Genomic DNA, 19036 nt, shown 5'->3' on the forward strand with positions numbered 1-19036 from the left:
TTCCGGTCTTGATTTGTATAACCTCTTGGATATTATTCTTAGCACCCATGAATTTTGTATCATACTTGCCCAGGCATCTGGGTGCAAGGACAATCGACACCCAACTCCCTCCAGAGTCAGACAGCTGGGCAAGCACTTCAGGATCACTGAAAATGCCTGTCTGGAAAAGAGAACCTGAAACCCTGATTCTGTAGGCCTCCTCTGCCTCTAAGGCAAAGTCTTGCATTAGAATTTCTTCCTCTGCCTCTGGAAGAATTATATCCGCGCGGATCTTGGAAAAGTCCCTGACATTTTCGGAACCACATCTTTAATACCTCTCGGATTCCTGGAAAAGGTTCATTGAGGAGTAGAAAACTTTATTCCCACAGAAGAAAGAGTCTCTCCTTCTTGTTCGCTGTGGGTAAGCTTCTCTTTTACTGATGCCCCAAACAAAGATGCTATCGAATGGAGTGTTGATAAAGGACATATTAAAAAGCTTTGCAATGTCACATAGCTGCATCCAGGCATGTCTCCTTAAGGCAATGCTTGAACCGGCTGCTCATGAGGTACCTTCAGCTGTGTGAGAGATCAAACTCATCAAAGCATTTGAGAAGTTTAAGACAGTGGCCAGTTGTAAAGATGTTTATTTGAAGTCCTCTGCAGACATGGACTCAAGAGTATTTGATAGCTCTTTGGTCAAATCTCTCTGAAGCCTAGTAAAGTGTGCCAGGTAGTTTAGTGACCACAGGCCAAAGGTTGTTGAGGCAAAGACTCGCCTTCTGAATCTGTCCAACACTCTATGCTCCTTGTTTGGCAGATGGACAGAAGAGCTCTGTTCTGCTAGCTCTTTCTTGGTGGCTGTCACCACCACCATAGTATCAACTTTGCTCCAATGGGGTCTGTCTATTAGTGGGACAAAAAATTTATCAGGCCTTTTGGGAATCAGTTTGATGGTATCCTGTTCCTTCCAAGCCCAGTGGGAAATCAAATTAATAAGTTCATCTGCCCGGGATGGAGGCAACCCAAGATGTAAATGGGCCAGAACCAAAAGCCTCCAAAAATACCACTGCTTATGGGGAGGGGGTTTGGGGAAGACCAGCCACCTTTCTGTTTTAGGATTTCCAAAATATATCCAAAGGAGATGTCATCCAGTAGTGATCTGGGGGCTCTCCATCAACATCTGTATCCTCCATAAGTGATGTGTCAATGTGTCTCCTTTTGCATGTTCTCTTTTGATGCAACTCCTCTGAGTGATGTTCAGGTGAGATGTCAAAAGAGAGGGGAGGGGAAGTTCCTCTACTGGAACTGGTTGGACATTTATTGGAACTGGCCAGCCGTGTGTGGTAGGTCTGATCAACTTAGAGCTCAGAACCAATGACAGAAAAAGAATAGGATCTGTAAAGTGAGAGGGGGGTTCTCCTGGGACAGAAAAAACTCTTTCCACTACCTCAAAAGCTGACAGACCTGGAGAAGCTTTGACCTAACCACTCTGAGCCGAAACTCCAGGCAAAGGTAGGTCTCGACCTCCCTCAGGATCCATGCAAGGACAGAACTGGATCCAGGGCCGAGGCTCCAAGGGGAAGGGATGGATCCAATAAAATCAGAGCCAAACCTATCCTCTCAGGTCCAATGCTGACACTTTGGCTCTGGGACCCATTCTGATCAAGAGTATTGGAACAGAACTAGTCAAAGATATAGTCTGAGTGGAGGAAAAAGCTTTCCTTGTATCCTACACCAGACTTCTTAGGGATTTCTGAACCGGGGACTCCCTGGACGGATCGCAGGAGGAGATAGAATGGTCCTGGATGTCGTAGGCAAACCTCACAGATCCGACAAGGGATGCAGCTGACAAGACCTCCAACTGGGTCCGAGCTCTTTAGAAATTTTTGGATCATCCTATCCATATCTGCTTCCAATAAACTTCTGGAGGACTTAAAAAAAGTTGTGGATGGGGGCATGGAGTGTTTCTTGGGTGTCCGAAACAAATGAGCAGGCAAGGTGGGTAACATGGGTTTAATAAGAAATTCTGGCATATGACTCCTGTGAGCCATACCAGGCTTTGGATCCGAAGACCTAGGATCCGAAGATGTTGTAGTAGGGGATGCTGAAATAACAATGGGAGCTAAAGCCTTTGGATCCAAGGATTTCAGATCTGAGAGTTGGATCTTCGGATCAGACCATGTCGGATCCAAACTTTTCTTGTTTTGGTTGGAGGCTCGGATGAAGACCTTGGGGAATTAAAAGGAGAGGATTTCTTATGCTCTAATGGAGCTGATTAACTTGGTTTTGACAGGATTTGAGCCTCAGAAGCAGTAGTAGTAGTAGCAGGTATCAAACCTATTAAAATAAGTTTGATATGCCTATCCGCCAAGGTCCTGGGACTAAAGGTAGAACAAACCTTACATGCAGTGTCTAAGTGTTTAGGATCAAGACAATACACACACTCCATGTGGGCATTCAAGTTAGGGATTTTGTGCCCACAAGAAGTGCATTTTTAAAGCCTAAATATGAGCAAGAAAGTCAAACAAAGAAACCGCTTACTACCATCAACGATAGAATACAGAAAATACTCTGTTAAGCTAGAAAGGGTAAATAACAGACAAAAGAAATGCCAACAATGGTATGCATGATACTACATAAAACAGTAAGAGAAAAAAGAAAAAAATTAAAAAATTCCTAATGAACTTTCAAAAAACTAAGAGGGAGGATGATAAAGTTAGAGATAAATCTGTAAGAGAACTAAAAAAATGTTTTAAAGTAAAAAAAACCCACTACGATAACTCGAGAGATGAACCTACATCTGTTCGTGATGGAGGCAAATGAGATCTGAGGAAATGGGGATGCAATGGGGCATTATGGGTAGAAGGAGGAGCTTGAGACCTGGATCCGCGGTCTGGAATATGCGGCAGAGTTGGATCTGAGCCCATATGTTGAGGAAGAATGAAAAAGACAACATCAGATCCTAATTTCGTCATCGGCTGGGAGGTTCTGAAAACACAGTCATGCAAACCTCCTTAAAACTGTACCAGTGGACAGAGTCCTGCAGGAGGTATCAACAGAGTCACACAAACTGCAAACGATGAGTAGTGACCTGTGCAAAAGAAGAAACTAAGTTGTTTAAAGCAGATTTTTCCTCACAAGAAGAAACTGGAGATAAAACATTACTCATACTTTCAGAATTAGTCAGAATACATTTTAACATATGAGCCTGACAATTCAAAATACTGAAAATCAAAGTTGCAGAAGTATACTTTTTCCCCATACCTATCCATAATTTCCCCATCCTTGTCAGAAAGAATAGGATTGGAATTAACCAAGTGCTTCGCAGAAGTGGGATCAACTAAAGCTACAGCTACTGGGCTAAGTTTGGAAATAATCTATAAAAAATTAAAAGATGAGGAACTTTACACATCCTATCTGCCTTTTTAAGGCAGCTAGTTGACTATCAGGAAAATTGCAGGCAGTAACATACACATCCTATAAAGGAGACAGAACAGGAGGAATGGGTGTGGGTTCTGGAAAATCCTTCTGTAACACCTCACGGTATTTTCTAAAGAACAGAGAAACCTCAGTGTTCCCCCACTGAGACAAATTCTAGTTATAGTTTCTGAGAAAGAGAGTGCCCCCTCCCCCAGGGAGAATCAGACACTGTGGTCTCCTCAGAGTCTAAATCAGAAATCTGAGGAAAGAAACCCTGCATTATCCTGTTCAGATTCAGAATCTTGAATCACTTCAGAAAAAGACAAATCCTTATTTCTTTCACCAGAAATTACTTTACAAGAATGATCAATAGCCTGAATTCAACCCTGAGCACAGCCCAGTAAACTATTCCTATCGAAAGAAATTTGAGGAGGAGTAGATATACGAAATGCTTGATTTTCTGTTTCTTTTTGACTGGAAAAATGTAGCCAGCTGTGTTACTAATGGCAGCAGATGCTTTCTCAGAGGTGGGCAGAGCAGTCTAAAACGCCCTCTCCCAGGACTGACAAGAGTGGCTCTCCCTTGCACACTGAGGGGACGTGGCTAACACTTGGTCCATAGTGGCTGTAGGCTCTACACCACAAGGATCTGGGGTAAAAGACGAGTGGTACGAGGTAAAGCACATGACCACAGCACAGACACCCACCTGCAGTTGAGGTAAATTGCTAGCCTTCTGTGCTGGCAAAGGTTGTTTGCTTAACTTTTTCTTTTTGTGGCTGGAAGGAGAACAGACTGTGGAACCAGTGGTTTGTTCAATGGTGAAGCCAAAAATAGTGCCCATTTCCCAGTGAAGATAAGTAGCAATTGCCAGTAAACAATACCAATCCAAAAAAGTTACTTTTTTGACAGAAAAACACAGTAAAAAAACTGTAAAACACTTGCCAGCCCCACAAATGAAAAATAAACACTTTCACCACAGAAAACATTTTCTCAGTTACTTTACACTACCTTTAAACTGACAGAAAAAAATGAGTGTTCCCATTTAAAGTATGTTACAATCTCGAGATGGTTCATTAAAACCAACACTCAGCTTTAAAATAACTTTCCTGAAGAGGACAGTAATAAAACATTAACAAAATTAAGAAAATGCAAGTTCCTCCCCAAAAAAGGTAACTCATTTCCTCAGCAAAGGAAAGCATAAGCCAACTGTCAATCCTCGAAAGCCTCCGAAGACAGTACTTCTTTAGCAGCAGCAAAGAAAATTCTTTTAGTCAGCTCAGCTCGAGCTGCTTGACAGTTTTGGCACATGGAAGAAGGTGCCCTGAAGCTTTGGAAACTGGTCGGCTGTTATATCCTTGAGAAAATATAACCCATATAGTTAAGGCTGCTGCAGCAGTGACCAATAATATGAACATCTGATTCATTCACCAGTCAAGTGCACTATAGACCTAAAAGTCTAACCAGCCTCATCTGCAAACCATGGAAAGAATCATCATGGACCTTATCAATAAAGATATAGACCTTCAGACCCTAGACCCAACCCAGTTTGGCTTCATTAAGGGTAGATCATGCCTATTAAACCTGGTGAACTTCTTTGATAAAGTCACAAAAGCCACAGACGAAGGTAAGACCGTGCACACTGTCTATATCGACCTTGCCAAAGCTTGTGGCACAATTCCCCACTCTGGCATCATTGAGAAACTCTCCCAGATAGGGATTAACCCTTGCGTTACTACATGGGTAGCCAATTGGCTTGCCAACATAACACACATTGTCAAAACTGGTGACCACTTCCAGCAGTAGACCCGTCACCAGTGGAATACTACAGGGGTCTGTGCTGGGCCCCTTACTGGCATCTATTTCTCAGAAGTCCAGGCAAAAGTAGACAGTCTTGGGCTCAACAAGTTCGCTATGATTGCAAACTGGGAGCAATCACTAAGTCCCCAATGATGTCAATGTATTACAAGAAGGGCTAACACAAACAAATGATTGGTGCCAAAGCAATGTTCTAAAACTAAATGCAAAAAAATTGCATCATTATTCCCTTTGACAAAACGGAGTTCCCTACAAATTACAATATTGACAGCACCCCCTGAGTTCCAACCTAGTGGTATGAGAGTTGGGAACACAGGTTGACAGCAAGCTGAACTCTGACCACCAAGTTTCCACAGTAGTAAAAAAAGCCTTCTATGTAGTGCACCTCATAAGCAAAGGCATAGCATGCAGGTTAAGGGACATTAAAATTCCACTATACTTGTGCCTCATCAGACCATTAAGAGAGTACAATGCACCCTTTTGCATCTACCTCACCAGACACCTGCAGCAACTGGCAAGACCTCAGAGGTTTCTCACTAAGAAAATATAGGGACACCAAATCATGACTTGCATGGACAGGCAGAAAGCCCTGTCACTTTACTCTGCATCTTATAGGCTTCCCTGTAGGCTAAGTACAAGTCACCTCTCAGCAATCTCCATCCCTGCCTTAATGGAAATTCTGCACATCCACAAGTCAAATGGCACAAGAGTCACTCGTTCTAGGGATCTCAACCTAACTTGTGATGTTAACAGAACATGCTGGAGAGACAGATACGCCTCCCAGAGACTGCCGCTTCTCTGGAATACACTTCCTACTCACGTAAAACAGAGTTCCTCACTGATCCTATTAAAACACAACCTAGATAAATGGATGGGAGACCGCAATTCGGCCCTGGGGTGGCACCCATGTCCCTCATGGACAGGGGAAGCCAGTGTTGATCACAGACCCACTCTGTTCATAAATTTGTTCTGCGAACTAAGCAAAAAGGACATATGGGGATACTTGGGGATCAGTTCCAATAGTAGTAGGAGCAACAGGTATTATAAAAAAAGAATTTACAAATGTATTTAGATACATTACCAATACATGTAAACCCATATTAACTGCCGGCGTCGTCATTACTGGGCACATTGCTGGTGCTGCGAAGAGTACTTCTGGCTGATAAAGATTGAAACAATACTAATTTTGTGAACTTTCTAACTATACTTTGATTAGGAATGGGGTCCATTCCTGTCATGGTATTAGAAACCCAAAAGACTTGGAGAAATTATAAAAATAAAAAAAAAAAGATACTTGGGATTAATATGGCTAGACTTGTAAAGGCTCTAGGGCCTCTAGCCTAGTAACCTCCTATGAACCTATAAATTCCCCAGATTTATCACCAGAATATGAAAGGGGAAAGTGGTGTTCAGTTCAGACTGATTTGAGGAACCACTGAATTTTTCTGATATGCAACCAGATTAAAGGAATCTTGAGAATACTACTACATGCCATAAATACCAGCATCCTGAGATATTCCCTGGGTGCTGAGTGATTCTGTTGGGAAACCATCAGGGTTTCTTCCTGTACAGATCCACTTTAGCTTAAGGAAGAAAGGAAAGCCTTCAAAAAGAATGTGTCCAGGAGACAGGCTAGAAATACTACCTTGTGAGAAGTTATGAGGAATGATTTTTCTAGGTTTAACTAAAAACTTGGGATATTAAGAAGATTCCTGTCAAAAAGAAGTAGTTCTTGCCACCCTAGTACAGACTCTGCAAACATAAGGCAGTCATCTTTTTGAATCGGGTTTAGAAAGGAGAGGCCCAGCATGAGTCTACAGGTTCCTCCCTTTTTGGCACCAGAAATATTCTTGAATAAAATTCTCATTTTGTCTATTGTAGAGGCACAGGCAATATCACTCCTTTAGAAAGCAGCTGACCCAAAATAGAAGGAAACTGGGAGGTTTGACTGAGGGGATAAGAAAGAATCCTTTGAGAATGATGAAGAGATCGTCACTGCCAGCTTAATCTTTCTGTAGTACTCCTATGACCAAATCTAAAATAATCTGGTGCCAAAGACACAAGTGAATAGATAGGTTTAATGTGAAAAGAGGACTAACTTTTGACTAACCTGTGTCCATTGTTGAAAGAAAGTATTTCTATATTGCACAACTTATAAACAAAGGGATTGTGTCTAGATCTAGGGATGTCATTGCACCCCTTTACTCAGCCATTTAAGCCAGCCATTGAATACAATGTCCCCACATATGGCATGCACCAAATGCAATGCCCACCTTATTAAAAGAATACATGTCCTACATGGACAGACTCAAAGCCCTGTCACTACACTCGGTATGTTACAGACTGCTAAGAGGTGACCTATGTCTGGTATAAAATGCATCCTCCAACCCATTACTTATCGACTTACTGCACATCAGTAAGTCAAATGACTTATATACTCTAGTATTTAGTCTACAGATCTAAACCTCATCTGCAACATCAACAGAATGCTTTGAAGTGATGGGTATCTCACACAGGATACCACTGCTGTGAAACAGACTCCCCATCCAAGTTCATCTGTCTCCATAGTCAAGTGCAACTTGAATCTTTGGATAAGAAACAATTTTAACCCCAGAACTACCCCGTATATTATTAATGGACAGAGCGCCCAAATGTTTTATCTCATGCATTCCATCCATCCATCCTCAATCCCTTTTTCCCATTTTTGCACAAGGGATCGGGGTGTCACTTCAACAGTAACAATCTAGAGCCAAGGTTTACACTGCCAGGTGGCTAGCCCTGCCGCGGTAGTTCATCCATACCACACACTTGCGCGCGCGTACACACACACACACACACACACACACACACACACACACACACACCTAGGGTCAGTTTACAGTGTCCAATCCACCTGCTGCATGCTTTTGGAATGTAGGACAAAAACAGTGCACCCGTGCACTGGTCCCCTCAATTATCTATTGTATGATCATACTTATTTTTCTTATGGGTAATCCATAACTGTTGACCACTGGGATGGGCAAGGCCAATCTCTAACCAAATGGGATAGGTAAATTCAAGTGCAAAAAGAGAAATTAGCTAGGTTTTAAATGGATACAACCAATCACATATGAGGTACCAACTCAGTCATGAAAATAAAAGCCATAAAAGGTATAAAAAAATGGAGCTTAAACTCGTACTATATACACTCTACTTTTTAATCTCAAATGTTAAGCGCTTTTGTCCCTCTTGATAATGGGACTTCATCAGAATGAAAAGCAACCACACAAGTCAATATTTATAATGAATCAATTAAAAATCACATAACTGCACATGACAAATCATATAATTTCTAATAATAAATACATACTCTTCACAAAATATTAAATAAAATTAGTAGCACATCCAGCCATCAGGATTATTTAAATAAAACCACCACTATACAGCTTTACAGATTAGCTGCTCCTAATTTACGTACACTACCTAAATGACAGCATATCATTTAAACCTGGGGGGGGGGATGCTGGCTTCCAACCTTAACTGCCACAGCAGTTCACGATATTCCAGTATAATTTCCCATGCATCTCCCCCTAGGATTAGGTATCACTTATTCTATAATAAAAAATAAGAACTTTTTGCTAATTATACAACTTAACTTGTGCTGATATAAAGCATTGTAATCCTGATGTTTTTTTTTTTAAGTTTTAGTACTGCTCATAAATGCATTTTTAAAGCTCATTCTGTTTTACAAATATAGAACAAGTAACAGAAATCACAAAAGGCAATGTAAACCACTCCAACTGAGTTACAATAACATTTGTCATAATTTAAACTCTGATGGAATAGCTTTCAGTTTTAAAATTTCCCCTTCAAAAATGTCTTTACACTGCTGCCATGATCCACACTTAATCATGCCTTTGTTATTTTTAATATAGCCTGTAAGATCACAATACGTATTTCCCATCTCCAAACTCTCCTTTAAATTCAAAGGTCTCTTGTAACGACTGTTAGAGAGAGAGCATGACTTGAGTGTTGTGTTCCTCTCCTTGGCAAAAAAGCAAGCTGTGTGGTGAACTATATAAGGAATTAGGGAACTTTTGCCCACACAAACACTATCCCTTTCTCTCAGACATAAATCACACAAAAGATGCACCTTTCTCACAAAAGTAAGAAGGAAATCCCCAAAGGAGAATTTATCTCCCATGTGATGAAATTACCCAACTGCTGGACCTGGGAAGATGCAGTGAACAGCAAGACTTACTTGTAGATTCAACGGCAAGAATGTTCTAAATTTTGTCATCTGCACATCTACTTTTATATCAGCCTGCTCTCAAGCTCCGGTTGTTCAGATGTGTGAAAGGTGCTCTGATATCTCATCCTTGGCAGGATGTATCCCATACAGCTCAGGCTACTGCAACAGTGATCTAATGATGAACATCTTGATATACAACAACTTCTGTATTTTGTATCACTTCTGTGAAGGCATTTTAATGCCAAGGTACAAGGTTAGTAAACAGTTTCCAGTATAAGAAGGCTAGTAAACAGTTTCCAGTTTGAGCCAGTGCTTATTACTTTCTGAATATTTTTACAATGTCTGGATTTATTTAATATAGCTTGCCAACAATGCAATGCACTGCATAAACCTTAAAAAATAAAAGCATTCTTCCTAAATCTATTCTTAAAAGTTTGCTAGGGCATAGCCGGCCTTAGGCATAGGCCAACTAGGTGGCCGCCTAGAGTGCCACTCTAGCAGGGTGCTTTTCCACTATTTATTTGGTGTAGGTAGGTTAGGATGGGGGCACCAAGTAGTGTTGGGAGGGTGCCGTGGAGCCCTTTTGCCTAGGGCACCAGTTGACCTAAGGCAGCTCCTGTGCTAGGGGAAAGAAGCAGCAGGAAAACCTGCCTTCTCACGTCTTTAACTTGTACTGTAAATTCAGGGAAATAATATTCTGACAAATATTAGTTTTTCCTGAGAACAGAAAACATACAATTTTTTTTATCCTTGACACAGACCTATCTATGGTCAAAGACTATAAGCATAATTCCCACTTACTCACTCTTTAAAAGAATCATGCAAGCATTGTGTCCTAACAGGTGTGGAGATCAAGTTATCAGTCATTTTAAAAATTATAAATAGGAGAAAGAGAGCCTTAACCATTTTCTGGTACACCTTGGCCTAGAAAGCAGGTGCCAGAGTGAAACTGGCTTTGATACCGCTACCATACTCTATATATGAAACAAGTCATTACCCTGTGTTTTAACTTTTTTTTTTCTAGTAAAAAATTCCATATTATTTAGGTATGCACACATTCTACAAGCAGAACTGTTATAAACTAAGAATCTGTGGCACATGGCTGTTCAAAATCAGTTACCTTAAAGAAAATACATTACATAGACATACAGCTTTAACTACGTCAAAAAAGTCTGGAAATCTAAATACTGACCATTCCATAGGTATTGTTTGGGTTAGTATCCGTGTACGAGTCTACCCCTTCATGCACTTTTTACTGAAGTTTGTATACACATGCTTTAAGATTCCTCAAGAAACATTCTTCAGCATTGCTGTGAGGTCACACCAATGCAAATATGCTTGCATACCTTTAAGCGTGTGTGTGTGTTACTAATTGTGCCTGTACCTCTGAATACCTTGTGTGTGTATGTGCTTGTTTGTCATCTCTAAGAAAGAGAACAGTTTTTAGTTCAGTGTTCTAAGCAGCAGTAACAAGCTCAACTTTCAAAATGTATTAATGCATTAATCAGCTTTTTGCCAGTATATTACATTTTTTCTATTTTAACATCAAAAGTAACCTGCAAGTCTATGTACCTTGAATTTGTCATCTCCAGTAAGCCGACTTAGCTCCCGGAACTCCAACTGGATGCTTGTTACTTCTGCAACTGTGCTATCAGACGTCCAGCGAGGTGGGTGGGCAACACCTCTCCCAATGTTTACATCAGAGAATGGTACATGAGAGAGAGTGTTGAAAGCAGGCATTAGCCTGTTTCCTAGGTCTTTCTGTTGTAAGTAAAAAAGCAGAAAAAATAAATTTTTTTAGTTAACAATCTTTATGTAGTATACTTATACGAAAGCACAAGGCACTTCACATCACTTTAAACAAAATACAGTAAAACTCAAACAGAGAAATGACCAAAATCAATAATGGCTTTAAGGTTTTTAGAAACTGAAAGGTTCTAGTAATGTACAGTTGTGAGAAAATTACTTCAGTTGAACAAGAATTGCAAAAGGGCTGCTGTTCTTGTTCAGATGACAAGATTTTCACACATTTATTTCTTGTTCTTACTCGCAGCTCTAGGTAGTAGGAATGCAGTATGTCAGAGGTTAGGAATGCAACACTTAACTGACTTCTGGTAGGGTTACTTAGTGAAAGAATGTCAGAAATGATATTCAGATAGAAAACTGCTTGGCATAATGTACGGATATGAAGAGTTGCAATAATATGTTTATGACAAATTGTGCTGTTGAACACACAAATAATTGTTGTGAAACAATTTATAGTCCAAGTCTCTGTAAAAAGCACCATAAACATTGCTAAATCTGCAGAAGCATGACTTAAGTGTCAAGTATACACCAAGGAAGGAACCATACAGTACATATGCGTACTTGTCTTACCTACCACTACAAGAAGACATGCTTGAGGAAGAACTGGAAGTGAACAGGATAATTCCACAGTGGCCAAAAACAGATAAAACTAAGTGTACTCCCACTGATCCAGAGAGAAGAGTGCTTTGAGATTAACAATGAGAAGGCTAACCAAAGGAAAAACCTGCTATAAGAAAATACAAGAACCCAACTTTTCATTTAAGCTGTATACAAGGTTAAATATTTAAACCGGATAATGCCAAACCAGCACACGAAGAAAATGGCAGTAATACAGAAACTACATTTAGTGAAGTGTAATGAAGTGTAAAGAAAGAACACGAGATGTTTTGTACTGACCATGCCTGCCAATGCAAATTAAGTAAGAATTTAAAAGACTATGTATGTATGCAGTAATACAGCCATAACCCAAAAACAATTGTTTCTTGCTTAGAAGCAATAGCACCTTGGAGTAACATATGGAAATGATCCACTTAATTTCAGAGACTAAGTGCAATATATGACCTTTATACATGGATTATAAAAGCTGTAAAGTTAATGGACACAAATGTCAGTGGTATCAGTGATCTTAAAGCTGCACTTCTAAGATGTGGACTGCAATAATGAATATACTCAAACATCTACATTTATGGTGAGTTTTTAACCCATCGCAATATGTTTCTCATACTGTTTACTATTCTATTTCTGACTCATGGGAAGACTCCCAAAGCATAAAGATATAGGGAACTCTACCACAGAGAGGTAATTAGAAAAGCAGACTTTGCAAGACAGAGGAAGCAAATTCTGGTAGCCACAGAAGTTAGTATGAATGCATAGAGAAACTCTGTGCAAAGGTACAAAGGGCAGATTCTACTACAGCATGTGTGCATGCATGCTGACCCCTCTAAGCAAGGCTGTGATGGATGCAGTGGCACTAGTGGAGATATTTCTAATTTGCCTAAGAGCTATGTAACAGCAGGAAATGCAATGAGAAAGCCATTTGGAGACAGCCTGATCTAGTTTTCTGAATTCTTCTGTCCCATACACACACAATTTCAGCTGACTGTGCACATCATGGGAGTGAAGGGTTTTCTCCCTTGACTTAAAGGTTTAGGAAAGTATACTAACAAGTGGACAGCTTGATTAAAGGATAGTTCAGGGACCACCTTAGGCATAAAGAAGGATTAGTATGGAGGGTCACCCTGTCCTGATGGAAGACTAAGAACTGTTCTTTGCACATTAAATTTTTGAAAAGTTTCTAGCTGAGGTAATAGCCACCAAAAGCAGTATCTTCCAAGATCAGAAATGGAGAGATACAGATGCAGCTGGTAAAAAGATTTGAGGGTCAATTATTCTAAGACACAGCTAAGATCCTACAGTGGAGCAATCTCTTGCCTTGGTGGTCTAAGGGGAAGGACCCCCTTAAAGGGTTGCTTAAGTGAGTCTGGAGTACACATGTGATACATGGATAAACAGAATGAAAAATCTGAAGCATGCATGTAAACTAATGCAAAAGACAGGCCCAGTTTTGTAAAGGTCTGACAGGTAAGTCCAGGACAACTGCCATTTTTATTTTGTTCAAGTCCTGGTCCCTAGACAGGCATACCTTTGCATTACCAATCCAGTGACAGATGCCAAAGACAGCATCAGCTGCAGCATAACAACATCCAAGTGAACGTTTTCTGACCAGTGATGCAGAGAAACCAGGTTTGACAAGGAAGTGTAAAATCAGAAAAAGGCAGGTTATAAATAATTTGCTGCATATCTGAAGAAAAAAAAAAGGAAGGGAGGTACTTGGCCATATGGGTCTGGCAAACGTTTGCTCTGAAGGCAAGATATGAAGAAGCATATAACTTCTTATATCTACTGAATGGCCAAATGTCCTGCTGTCCTTTTCAATGAGGAGAAAAATGGAAGAGACCAAGAGCTTGAAGGCACCATCACTGTCCAGGGAAATAGCAGGTTCAGCTAACAGACTTGTGAAAATATATTTTGAGAATAGCCCTGTGTACCACCATAATTTCCTCCAGGTTGATGTTGAGGTCTAGGTCTCTGAGGTCCCAGGTGCCTTGAGTGCATATTTCCGCCAAGTGGGCCCCTCAGGCCATGTCTCAGGCATCCGTGGTGATGGTGTGGCCATGGGAAAGAAAGAGACATGGTAGGCCCTTGTTCAGGGTACAGTCTTCTGCCCACCATAGGACTTCCTCACTTAAGCAGGGAATCAGAGGTCATTGTAGCTCCAGAGACTGACAGTGTTGGCACCAGTTTTTTTTAGGTACCATTGCAGTTCTCATGTGTAGTCTGGCCAAGGGCACCAATAGGATGCAGGATGCCATGTACCCCAGAGCTTGCAGGACCTTCCTTGCTGTAAGGTGTGTCCTGTGAGCTAACTGGGTGAAGTATTGGAGTAGAAATCTTTGTTTTTCTGGAGAAAGGAAGGCTGTCTGGGAGGATGTGTCCAGAAGAGCTCCCAAGAAGGCGATCTGTCTTGTGGGTTGGAAATGGGATTTTTCCTTGTTGATGGTAAATCACAGGAGAGGTAAGGAGGGTTTGGACAAAGGTGAGGTCCTGCAGGAGCTTTTCCCTGCTGTCTGCCTGGATGAGACAGTCATCCAGATAGGGGTAAATTTGTATTTTTTTTCTTCCTGCAGAAGGCAATGACAAGAGCCAGGTATTTGGTGAAGACCCTGGGAAGCAGTAGATAAGCCAAAGGGCAGAGCAGAGACCTGAAAGTGTTGTGAGCCTGCCCTGAAGCAAAGGAACCTTCTGCAGGATTCCCTTATAGAGATATGGAGGTAGACATCCTTCAGATCTATGGTGACTAGCCAGGCATTTGGAGTCAGCATAGGCACGAGTTATATAAGCATTTTGAATTTTGGCACTAGCAGGGAAAGGTTTAGTGTGGATAGATCCAGAATAGGGTGCCAAGTGCTCTCTTTCCTGGGTACTAGGATTAATCTTGAATAAAACCCTTTTCCAGCATGTTCCTGAGGTACAGGCTCCACTGTTCTTTGCGTGCAGAGTTTCTGAATTTGGCATAGGGCCTCTGCCCGCGATTTGCTGGTATGTCTGGGTACCCTGTAATGCTTGGGATCTCTTTGAATGAGAATCTGTATCCTTGGGAAATGATTTTTAAAACCCACTTATCTGCTAAGATGGTTTGCCAGTTGTCTCTGAAAAGGGATACCCTTCCTCCTAACTTTAGAGGGGGAGTGGGGCAGAGGGGTGGGTCATTGTGAGTCCTTAGGTTAGGGAGTGGACTTAGAACTCCCTGCCCTGGGGGTTGCAGGGGGCCATTGTCTGGGCCTCTGCTGGCCTTGTACTTGCTGCCTGGGGGGGGGGGGGTCTATCTCTGCACCCTTTCCTTTGTACAGACTTGGATTGGAAAGGAAAGGACCAGTGTTTAGTGGGAAAATGTCTGCTGAATCTGGGAAGCTGCACCTGGAGGAAATATTTTACTGTCTGCATAGATTTGGCCTTATCCTCCATTTTCTTAATTACTTTCTCCGCCTTAGATCCAAACAGGCGGTCCTTATCTGGGGGGGGGGGGGGGGGCATCTAGAAGTTTGGATTTAACATGATCAGGCAGAGGCTGCTCTTTCAGCCATGCACATCTCCTAATGACTGACCCTGAAACAGCAGCCCTGCTAGAGGCTTCTTGGGCATTGAATCAGTAGTGGAGGAAATGCTTTGCCACTTGAGAGCTAGAGTGTAAGAGCTCTCCCTGTTCTCTAGAAGCTGGACTGTCTGGCAAAGAGGAAATTTTTTGCTTTAATAGTTCCAGCATACGTTGCTGATATTTAAGCATATGGAACTGGGAGTTAAGAGCTCTAATAGTTAAGGTAGCAGAGGTGTATACCTTTCTATCCCATCTGTCTAGGACTCTGCTATCCTTGCAGGAAGGTATAGGATTTTTGGAGGAACTGGCCCTAGCCCCTTTGGGCCCCTGGGTGATTACCTCTGGGTCAGTTGCTGGGTTCTTGAATAAATATTTGTGAGTCCCATGCACATTAACACCTATCAGGCTTTCTGGGTGCAGGAGGCAGGGCATCAGGGATGAGGCTAGACTCGAAAGAAATCCTCTACCACATCCAAAATGTGAGGAATGGCTAAGGGTTTATGCTGGGGAAGGTTCAGAAGGTCTCAGTCTCTTCTTAGACTGGGGGTAATCCTGAGCTTCCCAATGGAAGTGCTCTTTGAGGGTATGCAAGGTCTCTCCAAATGACAGGTCCTCCTCATGGGGGAGATGCAGATGGGATGGATTCCTCTGCATCAGAATCCTCAAAGGTAGTAAGGGGCTGCTGTTCACTGCCAGAGTCCAGAAATTCTGATTCTTCAGTGTCGAGAATCTCTGGGGAAGGGTCCCTTTTTCTTTTAGCTGGGGTAGTCTGATTAACTCTGATGAACGTGATCAGATCCTCAAGATTCTTAAGGAGATTGTGTGACTGAGCAGGCTGGGCTTGAGGAAGATGGTGACTGGGAGTTGTGGAAAGAGTTTTTCTAGGAGTGGCCTTGCTTTTAGGCCTCAGTGTTTCAATGGGCCTGGGTACGGCTCTGGCTGGTGGCGTGGCTGTTGGTCTGTGTCTGGCACTGGTTATTTGAAAGGCCTCCTCGGAAGCCAATGCATGCAGAGTGGCTCCAGACCCAACCATGGGGTTGACAACTGAAATTTCAGCAGGTGTAGAGTGATCCAGCGGCATACTGGACTCCAAATGGGTCTCGGTAAAGGCCTGCGGTGGCTGAGCACCATAATTAGGGGCTGCGTAGGCGCCTCACTGAATTCCGCTGTGCTAGTGGCTGACTTCTGGTTAGAGTAGTCTGTAGGCCTAACTTTTTGTGGTCTGTCCCTTTACCTTTTTTCTTTTTGGGGATATCCACTGAAGGCTGACTGACTGACACGATTTCGTACTGAGAAGGATTGTCCTTAAAATATCTAGCTACAAATTCGCTGTACGGCGGACGGTCCTACCGTTAAATAGAGCGCAGAACCAATATCCAGAGATGTCATGGCCTGGGCCTAAATATGTTACACACAGATTATGGAAGTCTCTGTGTGGTATTTGTTTTCCACAGCAGAGACAATTATTCACTTTTTCGGACATCAGTTAGTGCAAGAAAAAGATCCCCAATGGGGTACTTGGCTTTAGTCATTTTCTTCATCACTTTGGCAATGGCCGACCGACGCGCATGTAAACTGCTTCTGCTTCGAGCTCCATGGCAAGAAAGACTGATGTAATGGCGTCTTCTGCCTTGCTTTATACCACTGATGACCTGACATCAGTCCCTGGAGACTTGCAGCCTACGCAAGAGGGAGATTATTTACTCTGGTATTCGGGCCATCCGAGGGCTACCCAGCAGGGATAACCCACAAGTAATGACTGCAATAGTTAAACACGAAGAACATCCAAAGGGGGAGTGGATGGCTTGGACAACTCTAAGACCATCTGGGTTGAAGCTAAGAGGGAGTTAGTAATTCCCTGCACCCACAAAATCTTCTATACCATCCATTCCACATCTTCTTCTGTGACACTTTTGGTAGAATGGGAAGATGAAGTTGATGGGAGATCTTGGTCTGGTTAGGAAGGGAGATGGAACTCTCGACGGTAATGGATCCACCGAAGGGGAGTACTAAGTCCTTGTCAGTCAAGTTATAGGTCTGAAAGGGCTGGAAGTTGGATCAGAGTGCAACGGCTCCGACTTATCCAAATCAGAAGGGCTCAGCACCGAAGGAGCCACATCAGAGGATGGATCACTTGCACCGAAAGGCCCCAAACAAGTTATGGAGACTGAAGTTTTAGACGATTTTGATCTTGGCTCCGAGGTGTCAGATAGAGCCAAGGAAGGTTTCTTCTTCCCTCTATCACCAGACTTAGAGGCAGAAGAAGCTGGGTTTGAATGAGCAGACCTAGGTTTTACTGTTGATTTTGGGGGACTACCAGAAATGGCTTCACTAAAAGAAGACAATCCCCTAAGAATAAGCTTATTTTTCCATTCAACCAGGGACCAGTGGTTCAAGGAATGACATATCGTACAGTCTTCCTGAAGATGATGTGGGCCCAGGCAGTAACCACAGAGTGTGAGTCACTGTAAGGCATTTTGTGACTGCAATTGGTACACTTCTTGAAGTCTGTGGGCTGATGATCTTTCTTGGCCATGACAACGGTACAGAAAGGCCGTGAGCACAAAAGCACTTATTCAAAGGGCCCTACACACACACACACACACGCACACAACTATGAGGGGAAAAATGAAGATTAAGGACAGAGGAAGATTATTTTTTTTAAAGTATTAGGATATACAAGAAGAAAAGGGGGCTTCTAATTATAGTAGCATAGATACCGCTAGGGTACAAGGGAAGGAAAAGTAACCTAATGAAAAAGTGGTTACTGTGAAAAAGGAATCTTACAAAGACAAAAAAAGGGATCAGAAATACACTCCTACTATAGTCAGAAAAGAAAAAGGACCTAAGAAAGGTTTGAAAACAATATCACCCAAAAAAAAAATCAGAGCTAAAGGTAGATCACATCTTTTGCGAAGTGGCAAATGAGATCGGAGGTAACAGGGAGGGGTGCATTGTGGATAAGGGGAGGTGTCAGAGCTTTTTGGTTGCCACAAGCTCAGTAACAGCAAAATTGGATCCAAACACATACGTGGTGTGGATACAAAATGAAAAATTGACAGTACCAGATCAACTGGTTCTCAAAGTGAATAGACACAGAGGACAGAAGGCTGTGAAGAATTTTAGGAACAAAACTCTGACAAATGGTACACTTGAGTATAATCATGTGAAGCACCCAAGGCAGAACAAACAATTCTCATGGTGATCTTTTTGGGGAATCTGCCTCCCACACTGACATTTTCCTTTCCTGTATGACACGAAAAAGAAGTTATGTACCTACCATAACGTTCCATGTTAGTTGTCATTCATCTCACCTTCCTTCTTGCTGGATGGGTTCGGAGCCGATCCACTTTCTATAGCTTCGAGAGCTCTTTACTGACTCGAGGATATCCCTTATCCCAGAATGCCCAGCGTGAGCTACCCACATCTCATTTGAGATAGCTCAAACTATACATAATCATAGAAGATAATCCATTATTATTAAACTTGGATATACAGTAAACTGTCATGGTTTGCTTGGGAAGCAACCAAGAACAAAACAAGTTAGCCAGTGAAACCATTGAAAAACCCCTCTCTATCCTCGAGGAAGGGGGAAGGAGGGAGGAACGCAAGAATCTGTATTCTGCCTT

General features: G+C 42.1%; 1 protein-coding gene across 4 annotated transcripts in view; it reads right to left on the reverse strand.

Annotated features, from left to right (window-relative positions):
- Positions 1-19036, reverse strand: part of MAN1B1 (mannosidase alpha class 1B member 1) — a 1711419-nt gene that overhangs the window by 832977 nt on the left and 859406 nt on the right. For all 4 annotated transcript variants that reach the window (XM_044058051.1, XM_044058053.1, XM_044058050.1 and 1 more), the window contains exon 9: positions 11018-11206. In XM_044058051.1, the coding sequence (XP_043913986.1) occupies positions 11018-11206 (189 nt within the window). The remainder of the gene's footprint in view (positions 1-11017; positions 11207-19036) is intronic.

This window comes from Protopterus annectens, chromosome 16.part0 (assembly GCF_019279795.1).
Source record: "Protopterus annectens isolate FY-2018-M chromosome 16.part0, PAN1.0, whole genome shotgun sequence".
Classification (NCBI taxonomy): Eukaryota; Metazoa; Chordata; order Ceratodontiformes; family Protopteridae; genus Protopterus; species Protopterus annectens.